Here is a 20627-nt window from a genome sequence, read left to right as displayed (position 1 = left end):
CAGAGCATGGAGCTGGAGTGGTGGGGAGCTCTGCCCCGCCTGTGCTGAGTGCAGATCTGCCCAGAGCTCTCTGGTCCCTCAGAGCCAGAGCTGCCACTCCCGGAGGTATCAAGCGGGTTGTCACTAGGCACGCCCTGCTCTTAGGTCATCCACTTTGGGAAAGGTGGGGGTGGGGGCAGTGTGCCTGGCCCTGGGTCTCTGAAGCTAGTCTGGCAGGGCAGCTACTGAGACTGCAGCTGTGGCTTCTGATCTCAGAAGGAGGCAGGAAGCTGTGGCCAAGGCCCCAGCGACATTTGCTTCTCTAAAAGGAGAAAGGAAGTATGTGCCAGGAAACGTGTGCAGCAGCCCCTCCTTGGCCTGGGCCTGAGTGGCCTCAGTCCGGCTGAGTCCTGGATGTGACCCAAGGTCTTGTGATGGCAGCAGTACCCACTCCCTCCTAGATAGCACTGCCTGCCCTTGGAACGGCAGTGGCCAAGGTGGCCGCTGACATCAGGGACTCTGGGCCCCAGCAGTAATGGAATCTGTGACCAAAGGCCTCAGGGTGACTGGAGACCTCCCCACACACACCCCGCCCCAAGGCCTCTCTGGGCTGGGGTTTCCTGTGACTGCGGCCGCAGAGGTTTCTTGGGCCCCTTTTCTCTGACGCTTTTTCCATAGAACAGCTAGGAACTAATGTGAACCACCATCTGGAGCCCAGGTCTCTGAAAGCCTCATGGATTCTCCCCTGGGCCCTGTCATCTGTCTCCACACCCCCGCTCTGCCCAGAAGCCTGGTGGAGGACTCGGGGCTTCCACTGCAGTGGGACACAGCGTCCTACATTAGCAAGGCCTCAACAATCTGCTGCTGCTTCGACAGCCACAAACATTGCTGAGATTCACAATCTGTCCAAATGCAATGAATGTTAGGTCTTAGGATACAATAATGAACAAGACTGGGCCAGCCATCAAGGAGCAACCAGGAGAGGGAGAGAGACAGACAATAAAGAAGTGAACACATGCACAAAAAAAGACAATTTCAGACAGTGATAAGTGTCATTAATAAAATAAAACAAGGCACGGTGATAGAGTTTGACTGGGTGAGCATCATGAGGTGGTGTCCTCAAGCAAGGCCTCCTGAGGAGGGGACATCTGAGTCCACACCTGAGTGACAAGAGAGAAGCAACCACAGGAAGAAGTGGGGATATAGAAGAGCAGTGCCAAGGCCTTCCATGGGAGTACAGGGAGACTTTGAGGAAGAGGAAACCAGTGTAGTTGGGGAGGGGGCAGTGGAAGGGGATGAGTCAATAAGGTAGGCAGGGCTAGATCCCATACAGTCGTTAGGCCTGGTAAGGACTCTGAATTCTATTCCAAGTTGGAGGATTTTAAAGCAGGCTAATGATGTAATCTAATTTTAGGTTTTTTAAAGATTCATCTGGCTGCTGTGAGAGAGTGGACAGCAGTGGGACAAGAGTAGGAGAGAATGGATTCTCCATATATTTTGAAAGCAGAACTGAAAGAGTTGCTGACAGACAAGACACAGGGTGTGAGAGTATAAACGGAGTCAGGGATGAGTTGGAAGATTTGGGCTGAACCATTGAATGGATTGGGGTGCCATGAACTGAAATGGGGAAGACCACAGAAAAGTAGGTTGATAGGGTGGTAGGAACATGAGAGTTCTGTGTTTACTCTCATTTGGTCATGAGGCTCCAATTGGAGAGTAACAGAAAGTACAAGTCAAACTGGCCTAAATATCAAGTGGAACGTATTGACTCTAATAACTGAAAAGTCCAGAATTCAAGCATGTTTTGATCCATGGATCCTCAATCTGGCTTCCCTCATTGGGATAAAATGACTGTATTGTTTCAGTCTCAACACCCATCAGAAGAAGAAGCTTCTACTGCTTAACCATTAAACACAATTTCTAAACTTTTGTTCAATTTGATTGGATCAATTTAGATCACCAATCACTGTGGCAAATGGGAATGGGGTTATATTAATTGTCTTCACCAATCAGAGACCATCCCTGGAGGTGTGGACAGGAATATCAGCTTACAAAAGGGGGAGGAACAGAATGGATGCTGGGAAAGCAGCCCTAAGGTCCACAGAGCCATGGTTCATTAGAGATGCCACTTAGATGTACAACAGGAACTACCAAGGGGAAAGCTGGATGTAGGAGTCCGAAGCTCAGGAGAGAGGTCAGAGTGGGAAATAAACACTTGTCATTGGTGTATAGATAGTACTTACAGCATGAGCCTAGAAGAGGATACCTGAGGAGTTTAAATGCAAATCTGAGAATTCATCCCTGGGGCATGCCAACATTTCGAGGAAGGACTCTTCTAAAGAGAAGCCAGCAAAGGGAGAACAAAGGAGCAGCCAGTGAGATAGAAGGAAAGCCTGGGGAATGTGTAATCGTGGACTTAAGAGAGGAAAATATTCAGGAGAATGTTTTCCTTCAGCTGAGTTGAAAGCTGCTGAGCAAAAAAGCAAGATGAGAACAAAGATGTGGATCCAACATGGTGCTCATCAACGACCTTGACAAGTGACACCTCAGGGACAGACTATGAGGTGAGGAAGTGGAATAGTGAATATAGATGACTCTTTCAAGGAGCTTGGCTGTCAATGGGGAAGAAAAAAGGTATGACATCTGGGAGGGTCATGAAATCAAGTAAAACTTAGGTCATCGTGGCTGGATTCAGTGCCTATGTGGCCCATGGAGTTGTGGTCCAAGGGGAGCAGCCTGACCACAGGACAGTCATTTTCTTCTCTGTTCTGGGATGAACTTGGACTCAGAGCAGCCCTGGGCTAGGAGGCCCTCTTTGCCCCTCAGACCACTTGGTGTTACAGCATGCAGCCTACGATATTGTGACTACCCACATCCACCTCCTCTCAACACACCAGGCTTGCACAGGGGTGAGCAGAGTGAAGTAAAGGACTAACCCTATTTACTGTGGCATCAGCACAGGAGGAAAGTCCTGAGTTCTGACAAAAATGACTGATAGGGAGTTGGGAGGGGTGGGCAGCAGTGCAGCTGGGGTTGGACAGAAATGAAAGTGAAGGATGAGGGACAGTTGAGGTCCAATGGCCAGCATGGTGGGAAGAACAGCATGAGTGCTGGAAAGTCATGAGACCCTGTTTGTGTGGGATGTATAAGGGTAAGGGCGATGAAAGGGGAGAACTGGGGTCGCAGAAGTTATTGACTGGAAGGGGAGGGCAGGAACAGGGTCCTAAAAGTCCAGGTCATCCTGGAGGCTGCCCTAAGATGATGGTGGTACCTGGCCTGGCAGAAGCCCTATAAGCTAGTCTAAGCTATCGCATGTGCCATGTTAATGTTTTGAAGTATTAATCTCCTTCTGAGCTTTGTTTCTTAGCTCATGCTGCAAAGAGGAAATACCAAACTCCACTGCAGAGCTTCATTCACACCAGTGAAAGAAACCACCTGAGGGATGGTCAGCATGCAAAGACCATCACTCTAATTCCCAGGGGCAAGATCTACCCATGGCTGACTCTGGGACCTCAGGTCTCTTGGGAAGAGAGACTTGACTTGGACGTGGCTGGATTGATTGTCACGGGAATGACAGGGGGGACATCTATAACAGCTGAGGGTGTGGGCAAGAATCTTGGCCACCATTGCCTGGACACTAGAAGGAGCCCAAAAGTGACAACATTTAGTAAATGAAAGTGAACAAGTGATCAAATGAGTGATCAACTCTGAAACCCAGTTTCCAAAAAGGCAGGAGAGATTCAAAAAGGAAAAAGCCAGGTTAGGAAGGATTGAGTCAAATCAGTGAGCAACCTCTCTGTCCTCAGGGGAGGCTTGGGCCTCAGCCATGCCTGGGCATGTGAGGACACTGACTCATGGGAAAGACACCGTAATCAGGATCAATGTGATTTTGTGGGGGAGGATATTAGATAAACACTTATAAGATGTTCCTTTGCCTGGACTTTTCTTTCCTCCCACTGTTCACCCTGCGTTATCTGGAGCCCACACCCACTTCCGCTAGTGCAGTCCTTCCCCTGCATCCCCTCAGTCCATCCCCAGAGCAGCCAGCCCACGCCTACCCAGCCTGTCTTCTCTACAGCCACTGCCTGCATAGGTCCCACTCACATTCTTTGAAAAGAGATGACATTTTTTGATTTTCATTCTGGCTACAAATGTAATATATATTCATGACAGACAATTTGGAAAACTCAGAAAAGTACCCAAAAGAGTACAAAAACCACCCTCAATCCCAAGCTTTCTCTCTTGACACATCATTTTGTGTCTTTTTTGACTCCCTTATATAAAGGGAAATGTGGTTATAAACCACATCTTCCTTTTTTTTTTTAGTTGGAACCATGCTTAGAGTCTGGTTTATAAATTTTATAATGGAACGGAAGCTTTCATGAGAGTAGGAACGTTATCTTGTTCATTGCTGTTCAGTAGCACCTGGGAGTCGCTCAATAAATATTTGTCAGAAGAGTGGATTTTACAGCTTGTTTTCACTTAATGCCATGTGACCATTTTCTGGCATTATTGTGTATTCTCTTACGCCCTTATTTTTAATGGCAGCATGGTATTTTATCCTATGTGTATATAATAATTTTTAAAATATAACCCACTATTGGTAGATATTGAAGTTGCCTCAAATATTTTATGCTATAGGTAATATCAGGCTGAACATCTTTGACTATTCATATATAGCTATTGCTACATATTACTTTCAGAAGATAGATTCCTAGAAGTGCAATTCGTGGATTGAATGTGCTTACTTAAAACTTCTATACATTTGTCTAATTGCCCTGCCACCCCAAAAGGCTGATCCAAACACACGTCCTCAACCCTTTTCAGTGGAATCTATTACCATGTTTTAAACTTTGATAAATAATAGTAAGCATGTACCTTATTTTTACTGAATTTTTCTTTGATAACTTGTGAGATTGGCTAATTTTTATGTTTACAAGCTATTTGTATTTTTTTTCTTTTCTGTATTGCTTAGTCATCTTCTTGCCCCTTATTCTTTTCAGGGTGTGTTTTTTCTAATTGATTTGTAAGAGCTCCTCATATAATAAATGTTTTTGAGTTGCAAAATTTAAAAATTTCATGTAGTATTTTTGTTTAGTGTTTGAGCTTTCTAGTAAATTGATCTATTTCTGTGCCACAGATTTAATTTTTGTGTGATTCATTATATTATTTATTGTGACATTTATTATTGTGGCAGTATTTTTTTTTTTTTTGGTTGCACCAGGTCTTAGTTGCAGCACACACACTCCTTAGTTGCAGCAGGCAGGCTCCTTAGCCGTGGCGTGTGAACTCTTAGTTGCGGCATGCCTGTGGGATCTAGTTCCCTTAACAGGGATCAAACCTAGGCTCCCTGCTTTGGGAGCGCGGAGTTTTATCCACTGCGCCACCAGGGAAGTCCCTAATTTTTTTTTCTTTATTTTTTTTACTAGTTATCTATTTTATACATATTAGTGTATATATGTCAATACCGATCTCCCAATTCATCCCACCACCACCTGTCCCTAATTTTTAGTATTATTCTACTTTAAAAAATGTCTCAGCCAGTATTGTACATGAACATTCTTACCCATTTTGTTAAGTTTTAAAGTTAACAAAAGAGATTAATTAAATGAGATTGCATTAAATGTAAATAAAACTTTGGGGAGAATTGATATCTTTGTAATATTTAGTATTTTAATCCAGGAATATCATTCATCTCTTCATTCATTGGAGCCTTCTTGCTCTTCATCTAGGTCCTGAACATGTCTTGTTTACTCCCATTTTCTATTTTTTTCTTTGTTGCTTTTGTAAAGGAAATATTTCCCTGTATATTTTCTGTTACATTTGTTTTCATATTTAATAAATATTCAATCACCTTACAAACACTCCTGGGTAGTACAAAAGTTTTTAGTTGCTTCTGTTGGAGTTTCTACCCTCTAGGTGCTCACTTTTTGGCTTTCCTCCTTCTCTCTTCCATCTACAGGTGGAGGAAGAACTAAGTTTGAGTACCTCAAACCAGAGGACAGATCAACATGGACTCCTGTCCTCAGAGGAATAGGGACGATCTTCCCCCAACGGGATCATTTGTGCTTGCCTTGGAAAGATGAGTCTGATCTGGATGCATAGATGTCTAGGGTGAAACAGGACAGACACGGTTTGCCCAGCCAAGGAACCACGGAATCAGGTCTCTTGGGAGGAGCAAAAACCAGGTGAAGCAGAGAGCACGTGGTAGGGAGTTGTGGGTAATACAGCTGGAGGTTCAGTAGAATCTGGTCATGGGCATTTGGAGCTAGCTGGAGGCCCTGAATTCCTGCTCTGGCAGGAGGACCTGCCCTTGAGAAACATGGTGATGGGAATGGGAGAGCCCAAGGAAGAAGAGGAGCTGAATGTGTATATGTTGTTGGGCAGGGTCCATGGAAGGGGGCCAGAGGGAGCAGAGGTGCCTGGAAGGAGGACCAGTCTGCTAATCTCCTTCTTCCTTCAAGCGCCAATGCCTGCTCTCACCACCTGAGGACATCCTTCCTGAGCCTTTCCAAGGGCATAGTTTAGAGGTCCATCCTCCCCACTCCCATAAGACCCATGCTGACTTTGGCACAAAAAATGCTGCCCCTAGGGCAAATTGTTTCTAATTCTCTGCCTGAACAGGTCCTGTTGGTGTTTACAACTGCTTCATGATTTCTTTTTCATTCTGAAATCCTACAACACCCGACTTGTATTGAGTGTCTCCTGAAAGCCAGATGACTGAGCACATACCAGCATGAGTACTGAGTGGAGGAGGTGGCAGGTGGCAGGCCTCTCTTGGGTGGAGAGGGTGGCCTTGTGGGTTTCAGTCTGATGCTCCCACAGGTGAGCATCACCTCCCTTACTCTTTACCCCACGTTCTCTGGGAATTCACCTTGTGAAACTGTCCTCTCTTCAGTATACGCTTGGGCCCAGCATGTCCATCCTGGGTGATTTACGTTCCATTACCTTTTTCTTGTTTGGGAGCTTTCATTCTACAGATTAAAAAGATTTTTTGGAAATTATTTTGAGTGAGGTTGGAGTTGTACAGCACATGTATGCAGGATGAACTGGTAGTTTGGTTGGATTCCCTGCTGTGTGTCATCACTGAGAGCTTGTGGTTCCCCCCAGTGTTTCTATGAATGCACAGGATATTCTCTTTCCTTCTCTCTGGGGTATGCCGCCACACAAACCACAATGAGGCTTTAATAGCTTTAGGGATGACAGCAGACTCGGGTTCCTAGGGTTATACTTGTCATCTTTTCCCACTAGAAAGTAGATTGGCTCCTGAATTCAAGTCTCCTCTTCCCAAGAAATTAACTCTTGCTTTTCTTTTTTACATAGGAAATCCTCTATTCCTAATTTTAAGAGATTTTATTGAGAAAAGATGTTGAATTGTTGTGGATTCCTCTTTAATATGACTTTTGCCAATTTTCCTGTTAATACATATAAAGGAAAGAACACGGGCTTGGGAGGTGGATGGCTTTGGACAAATCTCAGGCTAGCTGTGGGATCTTAGGCAAGTTACTTCAGCTCTCTAAACCTCAATATCCTCATCTGCAAAATTAGGTATTTTAGTACAAATGATTGCAAGCAGTAGTAACCTGCCCAAGCCATCTAAGATTGATTAGAGGTCACTGGGAAGTACCTCTTATGCTCCAAATGCAGGAATGCACCTGAGCCTCCAGGGCACCCTGGAATCAGAGATGCAGCCACAGTTGGAAATGCAGGTCACCAGAAGTTCAGAATCTAGCATGGACTGGCTAAAAAAATCTTTCCCTGGGGATTTGTTTCGAGATGCAACATAGTTGAGCCTGAGCCCTCTTCTGGTCTTGTTTCTCGCACTGATTTCCCTCACCCCTCACTGGCCCATAGAGAACTCAACAATGAATTTCTCTGTTTCTCATCTCTGCTTCTCTGGGTGTATTTGCTTCATTTTTCATGTTCTCTGCAGATGTGTACTCTCTGCAGAAAAGAATTAAAATTCCAGTTCCAAGTTCCCAGGGAAGAACTAAAATGGGTCCAGCGATTGTTCCAGTTATTGGTCATTTTGACCAATCACTGGTGACCAGGGTACAGAGTCACCTGTGTGAACATGACAGCCCCCATTGTAAAGCTTTGGATGGATTGAAGGTCATAGTGAGAGCAACATTTCCTAAAGAAGCTGCTGCAGAGATAATCCTAGCATCCTTATATCTTAGAGTTGCTAAGGGTAGAACATGAGCTCATTGTGTAATTACACCTGGATAATGCTCAACAAATCTTTAGGTACTGCCCTGACTGCTTGTTCCATATCAGCCTGGTACACTGGAGATAGATTGTATTTTACGTTAGTGGAAATTCAAGTTACATATTTAATCATCAGTTAACATTTTATTTAGGATGTTTTTGGTGCCCATATTTATATCTGATATTGGCCTATTTTAAAAACGTATTTATTTATTTATTTTTATTTATTTTGGCTGTGCCAGGTCTTAGTTGCAGCACGTGGGATCTTTGTTGCAGCATGCGGGATCTTTAGTTGCGGCATGCAAGTGTGATCTAGTTCCCCGACCAGGGATCAAACCCAGGCCCCCTGCATTGGGAGCAGAGTCTTACCCACTGGACCACCAGGGAAGTCCCTGACCTATCTTTTTTTTTTTTTAATTTATTATTATTTTTTAATTGAAGTATAGTTGATGTACAATATTATAAAGTAAAATGTGTACAATATAGTAATTCACAATTTTTAAAGTTTATATTCCATTTATAGTTATTATAAAATATTGGCTATATTCCCCATGTTGTACAATATATTCTTATAGCTTATTTTATAGCTAATAGTTTGTACCTCTTAATCCCTTACCCCTGTATTTCCTCCCCATTCCCTCTCCCCACTAGTAACCACTAGTTTGTTCTCTATATCTGTGAGTCTGCTTCTGTTTTGTGATACTCACTAGAGACCTATCTATTTTTAATTGTTTAAAAGTTTGATGTCACATCAACTTTTGGAATTCTGTCTATATTTACTTCATAAATTGAATTAGATGACAAATAATGTTTTTATATGGTTTCAAATACTTTATATAATATAGTGATTATTTATGTCTTCAAATTAAATAAAATTCTCCTTAGGGGGTAATGGATAAGCACGTTAGACTGGGAGTCAGAATGTCCGTGTTTTGGTCTTTGTCTTAATTTTCTGTGTGACCTCGAGCCAGTCCCTGCTCCTCCCTGGGCCTCTGTGGGATTAGGGAGGACGGGACAGCTGGCTCAGATGTGTTGAGCTCCCACTTAGGTGGCTCTTCTGGGGAGTCAGCCACAGGTCCTTGGGTTTTTTTTTTTTTTGGCAGCCCCCTTCTGCACCTTTCTGGTGCCTTCTAGGAGATTTCTAACCAGTAGTTTTTTCCCCACCTATTTTTTTTAATTGGCATATAATTGCTTTACAATGTTGTATTTGTTTCCACTGTACAACAAAGTGAATCAGCTATATGCATACCTATATCCTCTCCCACTTGGACCTCCCTCCCACCCACCCCCATCCCCATCCCACCCAGCTAGGTCATCACAGAGCACTGAGCTGAGCTCCCTGTGCTGTACAGCAGGTTCCCACTAGCTATCTCTTTTACACATGGTAGTGTATATATGTCAGTCCTAATCTTTGAAGTGCTTTGTGTTGTGCTCTTGTTTCTCTCCTGGCCCTGAGGGTACCCTCTCAAAGCACTGTTTTTTGTTATCTGTGGGTGTGAACCCATGTGGGCAGTGTCTTGGGCACTGATTTTTTGGTTCCCTGTAAGAAGCTCTGAGACTGGGAAGCAGCCTGACTCCCTCCAGGAGATGTACCATCCTGTTCTGAAAATTCACTTCTCCTTTGACTTCCCAGCACTGGCCCCTCCTCGAGAGCTCCTCCTTCCACCACCTCTAAAAAGGTCTGCCTCTGTCCACTTCCTACCCTCTATAACATCTTCCTGGGCTGCCATGGGTCACTCTTAAGGTCCACATGGCCACCTCCAGTCCTGACCATGTGGACTTCTAATGGCCACCAGAGAAGGGGAGGACTGGGGCAGATGCCAAGAGACCACAGGTCAGGATGTGAGAAGTCCAGTAGCACTGACCCTCTACTCACACCTTGTAGTTCATGCCATGTAGGAGGGGACATCATTCTGATTTCTGTCATGATCTTCCCATGACATGCTTCTCCCTCTCAAACATCCCAACCCTTTCTGAACCAAGAGAGAGCTCTGGAAATACTTCTTTTTATAATAGATTTTTTTCTTGTTGCAAAAATGTCTATTCATTGTAGCAAATTTGGTAAATTCAAAGAAAAGAAAAAATAACCCCTTATAATCCGACCACTCGGTGATAATCACTATTAACCTTTCTTCCATTTTTCCCCATGAATGTATAAATGCTTTTAAACATAATTGGAATAATACTGAATATATTGTTTTATAACCTGCATTTTTCAACTGGCCACATGCCACAAACATCTCTCTGTGTCATTGTTCAGTCTTACTGCATCATCATTTTTTTAAATAATGTATTTTATTTATTTATTATTTTTTAAATTTATTTATTTATTTATTTTTGGCTGCATTGGGTTTTCATTGCTGCACGCGGGCTTTCTCTAGTTGTGGCGAGTGGGGGCTACTCTTCATTTCGGTGTGCGAGCTTCTCATTGCGGTGGCTTCTCTTGTTGTGGAGCACGGGCTCTAGGCGCACAGGCTTCAGTAGTTGTGGCACGCAGGCTCAGTAGTTGTGGCTCGCAGGCTCTAGAGCGCAGTGTCAGTAGTTGTGGTTCATGGGCTTAGTTGCTCCGTGGCATGTGGGATCTTCCGGACCAGGGCTCAAAGCCGTGTCCCCTGCATTGGCAGGCGGATTCTTGCTTCTGCCTTGTTTCAGCAAGATGGAGCCCACGTGTAGGACTCTCTCCCACTCATTGTTGGCTTTTGAATCAAAGGCTCATGAGGGTTCATCTCACTGGTACAGTCTAAGTCACTTATCTACCTGTTCCTGAAAGGGAGACTGGAAAAGAAAGTTTTCTGGATTCTACCTTGGGAAGGAGGTACTTACAATGTGTATACAATCAAAATATCAAACTATCAAAATATAGGAGAGTGTTCAAAAATGTTGGAGAGCTCAGATAACAGAGGGTCCATCACTATCAGAGAAGCATGGCCCAGATGTCCTAGCTGCAGGAAAACCTGGGCCCAAAGTGGCTGAGTCCATCCTTGACTGGCTCTTAGGGTCACTAGCAGGCTGGACATAGAGTGGACATGAGGCCTTGCAGAACAGAAAGTTGCCACTTGTGACGATAAAGAGGCAGCAGATTTATCACTAGTTAGTCCTGATGCCCAGAAGCCTCTAGATCCGCCCCCACTTGTACCAGTGAACACAGAGAGGGACAAACTTGCTCAGGGCTGCACAGCATGACAACATCAGAGCCAGGACTGGGAGTGCTGTCCTATGCCCCACTTTGATGCCTGGCAAGATTTAAGAGCCCAACTCAAATATTTTCCTCCTCCAGGAGGTCTCCCCTGGGTTGAATGTGTGTTATCACGTTCACCACCCTGGACTGCTGTTACTGCTGCTTCCTATTTGTCTCTCCTGCCTCTGCAGTGCCCAGGAGGGGGCCAGGCACATTATTAGTAAACATGAGCTGAATGAATGAACAAATAAGAGTCTGGAGGCCAGAAGTGCTGTGTGACCTGAGGCAGATACTCTCACCTCTAGACTTCAGTCTCCTGCTCTGTTGAGTGGGATAAGGTTCTCTGCATTCTTTGGGTCAGGCCCTGTGCCAGGGCTGAGAACATGATCAGGATCATGCTTGCCTGCCCTCTCAGAGATGCTGATCTGGGAGGAGATGGCATGAACAGTACCGACCACTACTGTGGGTGACCTTGCTAAAAAAGAGAAATCCAAGGGTCCTCCAGCCTGGCCTAGGTATCTCTGGGTCCTGGATTCCCTCCTGTTGGGTTCCGTGGCTGCCACGCCCATGCAGAGTCACAACTGCCCAGGCTCACAAATGGTGCATAGATGGTTAACCACAGAGCAGGGAGGAGATCTCTGAAGCCCAGGATAGGAAAGAACAAAACCCCTTACCTAGTGATAGGAACAGGCCTAGAGACGAGAGGTCTTCCTGGTCTTCCTTCCCCATTCCTCAGGGAGGTACCAAGCCACGCTCAGTGAAAAAAAAGGAAAATAATAACGTTAAGCTGTAATGTGTCAGAGCTTCAGTACAGGTTTTTGAATTAAAATGTTTACAAGTAGCAGAGATAGCTGTAGGAATAGTAACTAGATGCAACATCCTGCAGGAGGCCAGACTAAATGTGTCCCATGACATCACTCTGGAGAGGAGGCTGCCAGGAGTCACACAAGGACCTGGAGCACTTCTGCACCTGAGTGCTGCAGAGGAAGGCTGGGCCTGGGGCTTGAGGCATGGCTCCTGGGCCACTTGCTCTGCGAAGAAATGCTTTGCTGGCCCTCTGACCTAGGAGAAGTTATCTGTCCACTTCTCTAAGATAATCTGATATGGGGACATACCTTCTTTCTGCCCAGCCTTCTGGTTTCCCCTGAGTTTCCTTCTGAGTACCAGAAGGTCTTTAGTTAATCTGCTGCTAGTGGGAGTAAAGGGATGGGATTCTGACAGCCATATGACACTCTCTTGGAGGATCCCTGGCAAGCTTGGAGCATGAGAGATTCCAGAGTCCCTGCCAGGCTGTGTCTGAGTTCAGCAGGAGCAGCTCTCCTAGGAGTCCAGGTTCTACGATGGGGAAGAAGGTGGAAGTGCCTATTATAAACACAGGAAGTGTCTCAGAGGTATATACCTGCACACTTGCATCCACAAGGTGTACATAGACAGGCTGGGCACACATAGGTCATATATTGGTGCTACAGGCACAGGGCCCTACACAAACTCACACCCTAGCTGCTGAGCTGTGAGCGCACATGCACACAGGGAAGGTGGCCTCTGCTGGATCTGAAGAGACCTCTGGCCCTTCCACCCTCCACTGCCTGACCTCTGCTCTCTGATTTCCTACCCTTTTCTTCCTGAGTCAGCTAATGCCTGGCCTGGGAGGGCTGCTTATAGACAGGGTTGGGCTGCCTGAGCACTGTCCTCGGTGCTGGAGACCTGGTGGTACATGCATATTTGAGAACAAGAAAGAGTACTGGAGGAGATGACCTTGAAATCCAGGTGTACGTGTCCACTAGAACCCACCAAAATAACTACACTCATTCTCCCAGAAGAATGTGCAACTGGGCTTCCTCCTTTCAATCCCAGACACTGAAACAGAAGGTGTCCAGCTGAAACCAAGTCTGCCTAAAACTGAGTTCCCTTACTGAGTTTATGATGATCTCTCTATCCAAAACTTTATCCCCTTTCTTGTCCCCTCTGATCTCAGTCCTCTGCTAACTGAACAGTAATCAACCAGTCAGATGACTATGATGTCAATAATGTCATTAATGTGCTAAAATTGCTATTATAGATACCATCACTTATGTACAAACACAGATTGTTTCTCCAGGGCAAGATGAGCTAACAGACCCTGAGTCATGGACCACCTGGCAAGAGAATCATGAATCAGAGGCATCCTGACTCACGAAACTAGGATTAAGAAATGTCACAAGATGATTAATTCCAGCCTCTTTGTTCTTCTCCTTTTAAAAAAAACCCTAACTCAAAGACCAGGTTGGAGTGGATTTGAGGCTTATCTTCCACTCTCTTGCTTAGCACTGTGCAATAAATGCTGTACTTTCCTTTACCACAACCTGGTGTCAGTAGATTGGTTTTGCTGAGCATTAAGTGAGTAGCCCGGAGTTTAGTTAAGTTACGATTTTTACAACCACAAAAGAACCACCATCCCATGTAGACATCTCACCCACGGAACATTGGCCCCTGGCCAGTGGTGGCTCTTAGATCCTGTCTAGCAGCTGCCTGAACGCTTCTGTCTCATGGAGAGCCCTGAGGGCTTTCTGCTGACTGGGCATTGTTGGCCGATGGAGCTCTCAATTATGTGGTGAAAGACACAAGTCACTGGCTTGTTGAGAGGTCTCTGGCAAGTAGCAGAGCTCATGTGTGACAACAGCAGGGTATTCTTCTCTGATGCATTTGCCTTCATCTTTGGCAGGGCATTGGTTGGGATTTTCCCTTTTGAATTAGGGAACTGTGACCCCGAGAGACCGCTTTGCATTGGTTGGTTTGTTTGCTTGATATTTGACAACGCTGGCCGTGAACAGCTAATAATAGGTATTCAGAGCTCTTTTCCATCTTGTAGCCCCCTAGGGTGTATTTTACAGAATTGGGAAATTTTAGTTATGCATCTATGAAAAGAAAAAAATTGTATTTTATTGTAACACTGCTTAACTTCAGTACTCCTTAAAATCAGGAGAACAATGGCCCCTAATGGCTCTGTAAATTATAATGCCATTTATCAACTAGAACTGTTTTGTAAAAGGGAAGGAAAATGTGATGAAGTTCCTTATGTGTAGGCTTCTATGCTATTGTATTGCAGTGAGCCTTTGGGAACTTGGCTTTGAGCCTTTCGGAACTGGTTTGACTTATCTCGGTTTGACTTATGTGCGAGTGTATATTTGTGTTGAAGCAGGTGCACTATTTTAGTTGGCAGACACGGGCAACAAAAGTTCAGTTCCTAAAAAGAGCCCTTTATGACACATCCTATGAAATTGGACCACCTTATTTATGGTTCTGTGACTAAAGTCATGTATATTGGTAACGCCACATGGTCACAATATTCTTTAGGCTCTGGAGAAAAATGACCAAGACAAGGCTCATTTAACAATCCAAAACTGGTTTTGCTGGCTTGATAAAACATCTTTTCAGAACTTTTACCCTAAGGGAACAAGTCCTTCTAGGGGAAAATTGCTTTTCTCTCCCTGTGCCTTTGAGATGTAAATGTTCTAACAGGCTCTCAGGAACTCACCTTTATCTTATCTAGACCATCTCCAATTCTTGAGACTGAAGAAAAAAAGGGAAAAGAGGCCTTTTAAAACTTATTCCAACTAGTATTTATAACTAGTGAGTTTTATATTGTAATACCTGATTCATTACTAAGTTTTAAAATGAAGCGATGAAATCTCTGGTTGTGTCTCTCTATATGTTTATGTGTGCATTGTAAATATATGTCTTTATATTTGGATGGTCTTACCAAAAAAATTTTTTTAACATCTTTATTGAAGTATAATTGCTTTACAATGGTGTGTTAGTTTCTGCTTTATAACAAAGTGAATCAGCTATATGTATACATATATCCCCATATCTCCTCCTTCTTGTGTCTCCCTCCCACCCTCCCTATCCCAGCCTTCTAGGTGGGCACAAAGCACGGAGCTGATCTCCCTATGCTATGCAGCTGCTATGCAGCTGCTTCCCACTAGCTATCTATTTTACATTTGGTGATGTATATATGTCCATGCCACTCTCTCACTTTTTCCCAGCTTCCCCTTCCCCTTCCCCGTGTCCTCAAGTCCTATGTCTGCATCTTTATTCCTGTCCTGCCCCTAGGTTCTTCAGAACCTTTTTTTTTTTTTGGATTCCATATATATATGTTAGCATACGGTATTTGCTTTTCTCTTTCTGGCTTACTTCACTCTGTATGACAGTCTCTAGATCCATCCACCTCACTACAAATAACTCAAATTTCATTTCTTTTTATGGCTGAGTAATATTCCATTGTATATATGTGCCACGTCTTCTTTATGCATTCATCCGATGATGGACACTTAGGTTGTTTCCATCTCCTGGCTATTGTAAATAGAGCTGCAATGAACATTGTGGTACATAACCCTTTCTGAATTATGGTTCTCTCAGCGTATATGCCCAGTAGTGGGATTGCTGGGTCATATGGTGGTTCTATTTTTAGCTTTACAAGGAACCTCCATACTGTTCTCCATAGTGGCTGTATCAGTTTACATTCCCACCAACAGTGCAAGACAGTACCCTTTTCTCCACACCCCCCCAGCATTTATTGTTTGTAGATTTTTTGATGATGGCCATTCTGACTGGTGTGAGGTGATACCTCATTGTAGTTTTGATTTGCATTTCTCTAATGATTGGTGATGTTGATCAGCCTTTCATGTGTTTTTTGGCAGTCTGTATGCCTTCTTTGGAGAAATGTCTATTTAGGTCTTCTGCCCATTTTTGGATTGGGTTGTTTGTTTTTTTGATATTGAGCTGCACGAGCTGCTTGTAAATTTTGGAGATTAATCCTTTGTCAGTTGCTTCATTTGCAAATATTTTCTCCCATTCTGAGGGTTGTCTTTTGGTCTTGTTTATGTTTTCCTTTGCTGTGCAAAAGCTTTGAAGTTTCATTAGGTCCCATTTTTTTGTTTTTATTTCCATTTCTCCAGGAGGTGGGTCAAAAAGGATCTTGCTGTGATGTATGTCATAGAGTGTTCTGCCTGTGTTTTCCTCTAAGAGTTTGATAGTGCCTGGCCTTACATTTAGGTCTTTAATCCATTTGGAGTTTATTTTTGTGTATGGTGTTAGGGAGTGTTCTAATTCCATTCTTTTACATGTAGCTGTCCAGTTTTCCCACCACCACTTATTGAAGAGGCTGTCTTTTCTCCATTGTATATTCTTGCCTCCTTTACCAAAGATAAAGTGACCATATGTGTGTGGGTTTATCTCTGGGCTTTCCATCCTGTTCCATTGATCTATATTTCTGTTTATGTGCCAGTACCATATTGTCTTGATTACTGTAGCTTTGTAGTATAGTCTGAAGTCAGGGAGCCTGATTCCTCCAGCTCTGTTTTTCTTTCTCAACATTACTTTGGCTATTTGCGGTCTTTTGTGTTTCCATACAAATTGTGAAATTCTTTGTTCTAGTTCTGTGAAAAATGCCATTGGTAGTTTGATAGGGATTGCATTGAACCTGTAGATTGCTTTGGGTAGTATAGTCATTTTCACAGTGTTGATTCTTCCAATCCAAGAACATGGTATATCTCTCCATCTGTTTCCATCATCTTTAATTTCTTTCATCAGTGTCTTATAGTTTTCTGCATACAGGTCTTTTGTCTCCCTAGGTAGCTTTATTCCTAGATATTTTATTCTTTTTGTTGCAATGGTAAATGGGAGTGTTTTCTTAATTTCTCTTTCAGGTTTTTTGTCGTTAGTGTATAGGAATGCAAGAGATTTCTGTACATTAATTTTGTATCCTGCTAATTTACCAAATTCATTGATTAGCTCTAGTAGTTTTCTGGTAGCATCTTTAGGATTCTCTACGTATAGTATCGTATTATCTGCAAACAGTGACAGCTTTACTTCTTCTTTTCTGATTTGGATTACTTTTATTTCTTTTTATTCTCTGATTGCTGTGGCTAAAACTTCCAAAACTATGTTGAATAATAGTGGTAAGAGTGGACAACCTTGTCTTCTTCCTGATCATAGAGGAATTGGTTTCAGTTTTTCACCATTGAAAACGATGTTGGCTGTGGGTTTGTCATATATGGCCTTTATTATGTTGAGGTAAGTTCCCTCTATGCCTACTTTCTGTAGGAATTTTATCATAAATGGGTGTTGAATTTTGTCAAAAGCTTTTTCTGCATCTATTGAGATGATCATATGGTTTTTCTCCTTCAGTTTGTTAATATGGTATATCACATTGATTGATTTGTGTTTATTGAAGAATCCTTGCATTCCTGGGATAAACCCCATTTGATCATGGTGTATTATCCTTTTAATGTGCTGTTGGACTCTGTTTCCTAGAATTTTGTCGAGGAGTTTTGCATCTATATTTATCAGTGATATTGGCTTGTAGTTTTCTTTCTTTGTGACATGTTTGTCTGGTTTTGGTATCAGGGTGATGGTGACCTTGTAGAATGATTTTGGGAGTGTTCCTCCCTCTGCTATATTGTGGAAGACTTTGAGAAGGATAGGTGTTAGCTCTTCTCTAAAGGTTTGATAGAATTGGCCTGTGAAGCCATCTGGTCCTGGGCTTTTGTTTGTTGGAAGATTTTAAATCACAGTCTCAATTTCAGTGCTTGTGATTGGTCTGTTTATATTTTCTATTTCTTCCTGGTTCAGTCTCGGAAGGTTGTGCTTTTCTAAGAATTTGTCCAATTCTTCCAGGTTGTCCATTTTATTGGCATATAGTTGCTTGTAGTAATCTCTCATGACACTTTGTATTTCTGCAATGTCAGTTGTTACTTCTCCTTTTTCATTTCTAATTCTATTGATTTGAGTCTTCTCCCTTTTTTTCTTGATGAGCCTGGCTAATGGTTTATCCATTTTGTTTATCTTATCAAAGAACCAGCTTTTAGTTTTATTGATCTTTGCTATTGTTTCCTTCATTTCTTTTTCATTTATTTCTGATCTGATCTTTATGATTTCTTTCCTTCTGCTAACTTTGGGGTTTTTTGTTGTTTCTCTATTTGCCTTAGGTGTAAGGTTAGATTGTTTATTTGAGATGTTGTTTCTTGCTTCTTGAGGTAGGATTGTATTGCTCTAAACTTCCGTCTTAGAACTGCTTTTGCTGCATCCCATAGGTTTTGGGTCATCGTGTTTTCATTGTCATTTGTCTCTAGGTATTTTTTGATTTCCTCTTTGATTTCTTCAGTGATCTCTTGGTTTTTTAGTAGTGTACTGTTCAGCCTTTATGTATTTGTATTTTTTACAGATTTTTTCCTGTAATTGATATCTAGTGTCATAATGTTGTGATTGGAAAGGATACTTGTAACGATTTCAATTTTCTTAAATTTACCAAGGCTTGATTTGTGACCCAAGATATGATCTGTCCTGGAGAATGTTCCATGAGTACTTGAGAAGAAAGGGTATTCTGTTGTTTTTGGATGGAATGTCCTATAAATATCAATTAAGTCCATCTTGTTTAATGTATCATTTAAAGCTTGTGTTTCCTTATTTATTTTCCTTTTGGATGATCTATCCATTGGTGAAAGTGGGGTGTTAAAGTCCCCTACTCTGAATGTGTTACTGTCGATTTCCCCTTTTATGGCTGTTAGCATTTGCCTTATGTGTTGAGGTGCTCCTATGTTGGGAGCATAAAAATTTACAATTGTTATATCTTCTTCTTGGATTGATCATTATGTAGTGTCCTTCTTTGTCTCTTGTAATAATCTTGATTTTAAAGTCTGTTTTGTCTGATATGAGAATTGCTACTCCAGCTTTCTTTTGATTTCCATTTGCATGGAATATCTTTTTCCATTCCCTCACTTTCAGTCTGTATGTGTCCCTAGGTCTGAAGTGGGTCTCTTGTAGACAGCATATATACCGTTCTTGTTTTTGTATCCATTTAGCCAGTCTATGTCTTTTGGTTGGAGCATTTAATTCATTTACATTTTAGGTAGTTATCAATATGTATGTTCTTATTAGCATTTTCTTAATTGTTTTGGGTTTGTTTTTGCAGTTTCTTTTCTTCTCTTGTGTTTCCTGCCTAGAGAAGTTCCTTTAGCATTTGTTGTGAAGCTGGTTTGGTGATGCTGAATGCTCTTAGCTTTTGCTTGTCTGTAAAGGTCTTAATTTCTCTGTCAAATCTGAATGAGATCCTTGCTGGGTATAGTAATCTTGGTTGTAGGTTTTTCCCTTTCATCACTTTAAATACGTCCTGCCACTGCCTTCTGGCCTGCAGAGTTTCTGCTGAAAGATCAGCTGTTAAGCTTATGGGGATTCCCTTGTATGTTATTTGTTGTTTTTCCCTTGCTGCTTTTAATATTCTTCTTTGTACTTAATATTTGATAGTTTGATTAATATGTGTCTTGGTGTGTTTCTCCTTGGATTTATCCTGTATGGGACTTTCTGCGCTTCCTGGACTTGATTGACTATATCCTTTCCCATATTAGGGAAGTTTTCAAATATAATCTCTTCAAATATTTTCTCAGTCCCTTCCTTTTTCTCTTCTTCTGGGACCCCTAGAATTCGAATGTTGGTGCATTTAATGTTGTCCCAGAGGTCTCTGAGACTGTCCTCAATTCTTTTCATTCTTTTTTTTTATTCTGCCCTGTGGTAGCTATTTCCACTATTTTATCTTCCAGGTCACTTATCCGTTCTTCTCCCTCAGTTATTCTGCTATTGATTCCTTCTAGAGAGTTTTTAATTTCATTTATTGTGTTGTTCATCATTGTTTGTTTTCTCTTTAGTTCTTCTAGGTCCTTGTTAAATGTTTCTTGCATTTTCTCCATTCTATTTCCAAGATTTTGGATCACCTTTACTATCATTACTCTGAATTCTTTTTCAGGTAGACTGCCTATTATTTGTTTGGTCTGGTGAGTTTTTACCTTGCTCCTTCATCTGCTGTGTGTTTCTGTGTCTTCTCATTTTGCTTAACTTATTGTGTTTGGGGTTTCCTTTTTGCAGGCTGCAGGTTCGTAGTTCCTGTTGTTTTTGGTGTCTGCCCCTAGTGGCTAAGTTTGGCTCAATGGGTTGTGTAGGCTTCCTGGTGGAGGAGACTGGTGTCTGTTTTCTGGTGGATGAGGCTGGATCTTGTCTTTCTGGTGGTATGACCATGTCCAGTGGTGTGTTTTGGGGTGTCTGTGACCTTATTATGATTTTAGGCAGCCTCTCTATTAATGGTTAGGGTTGTGTTCCTGTCTTGCTAGCTATTTGGCATAGGGTGTCCGGCACTGTAGCTTGCTGGTCGTTGAGTGGAGCTGGGTCTTAGCATTGAGATAGAGATGTCTGGGAGAGATTTCACCATTTGATATTATGTGGAGCTGGGAGG

General features: G+C 42.6%; 1 protein-coding gene across 11 annotated transcripts in view; it reads left to right on the top strand.

The window, feature by feature from the left end:
* LOC307184606 (uncharacterized protein) overlaps positions 1-20627 on the top strand; it is a 225105-nt gene that overhangs the window by 190834 nt on the left and 13644 nt on the right. For 10 of the 11 annotated variants that reach the window (XR_013827764.1, XR_013827765.1, XR_013827766.1 and 7 more), the window contains one exon: positions 5942-6167. Coding sequence is in view for 1 of the 11 variants with exons in the window: in XM_079918219.1 (XP_079774345.1) it covers positions 5942-5957 (16 nt within the window). In the remaining 10 variants the exon portion in view is untranslated. Of the gene's footprint in view, positions 1-5941; positions 6264-20627 lie in introns of those variants that run through there. The other variant, XM_079918219.1, reaches the window with a different exon arrangement.

The sequence above is a fragment of the Stenella coeruleoalba genome (assembly GCF_951394435.1).
Source record: "Stenella coeruleoalba genome assembly, chromosome: 3".
Classification (NCBI taxonomy): Eukaryota; Metazoa; Chordata; class Mammalia; order Artiodactyla; family Delphinidae; genus Stenella; species Stenella coeruleoalba.
Note: the sequence above shows the minus strand (reverse complement) of the source record. Positions and strands in the feature narration are given on the sequence as shown.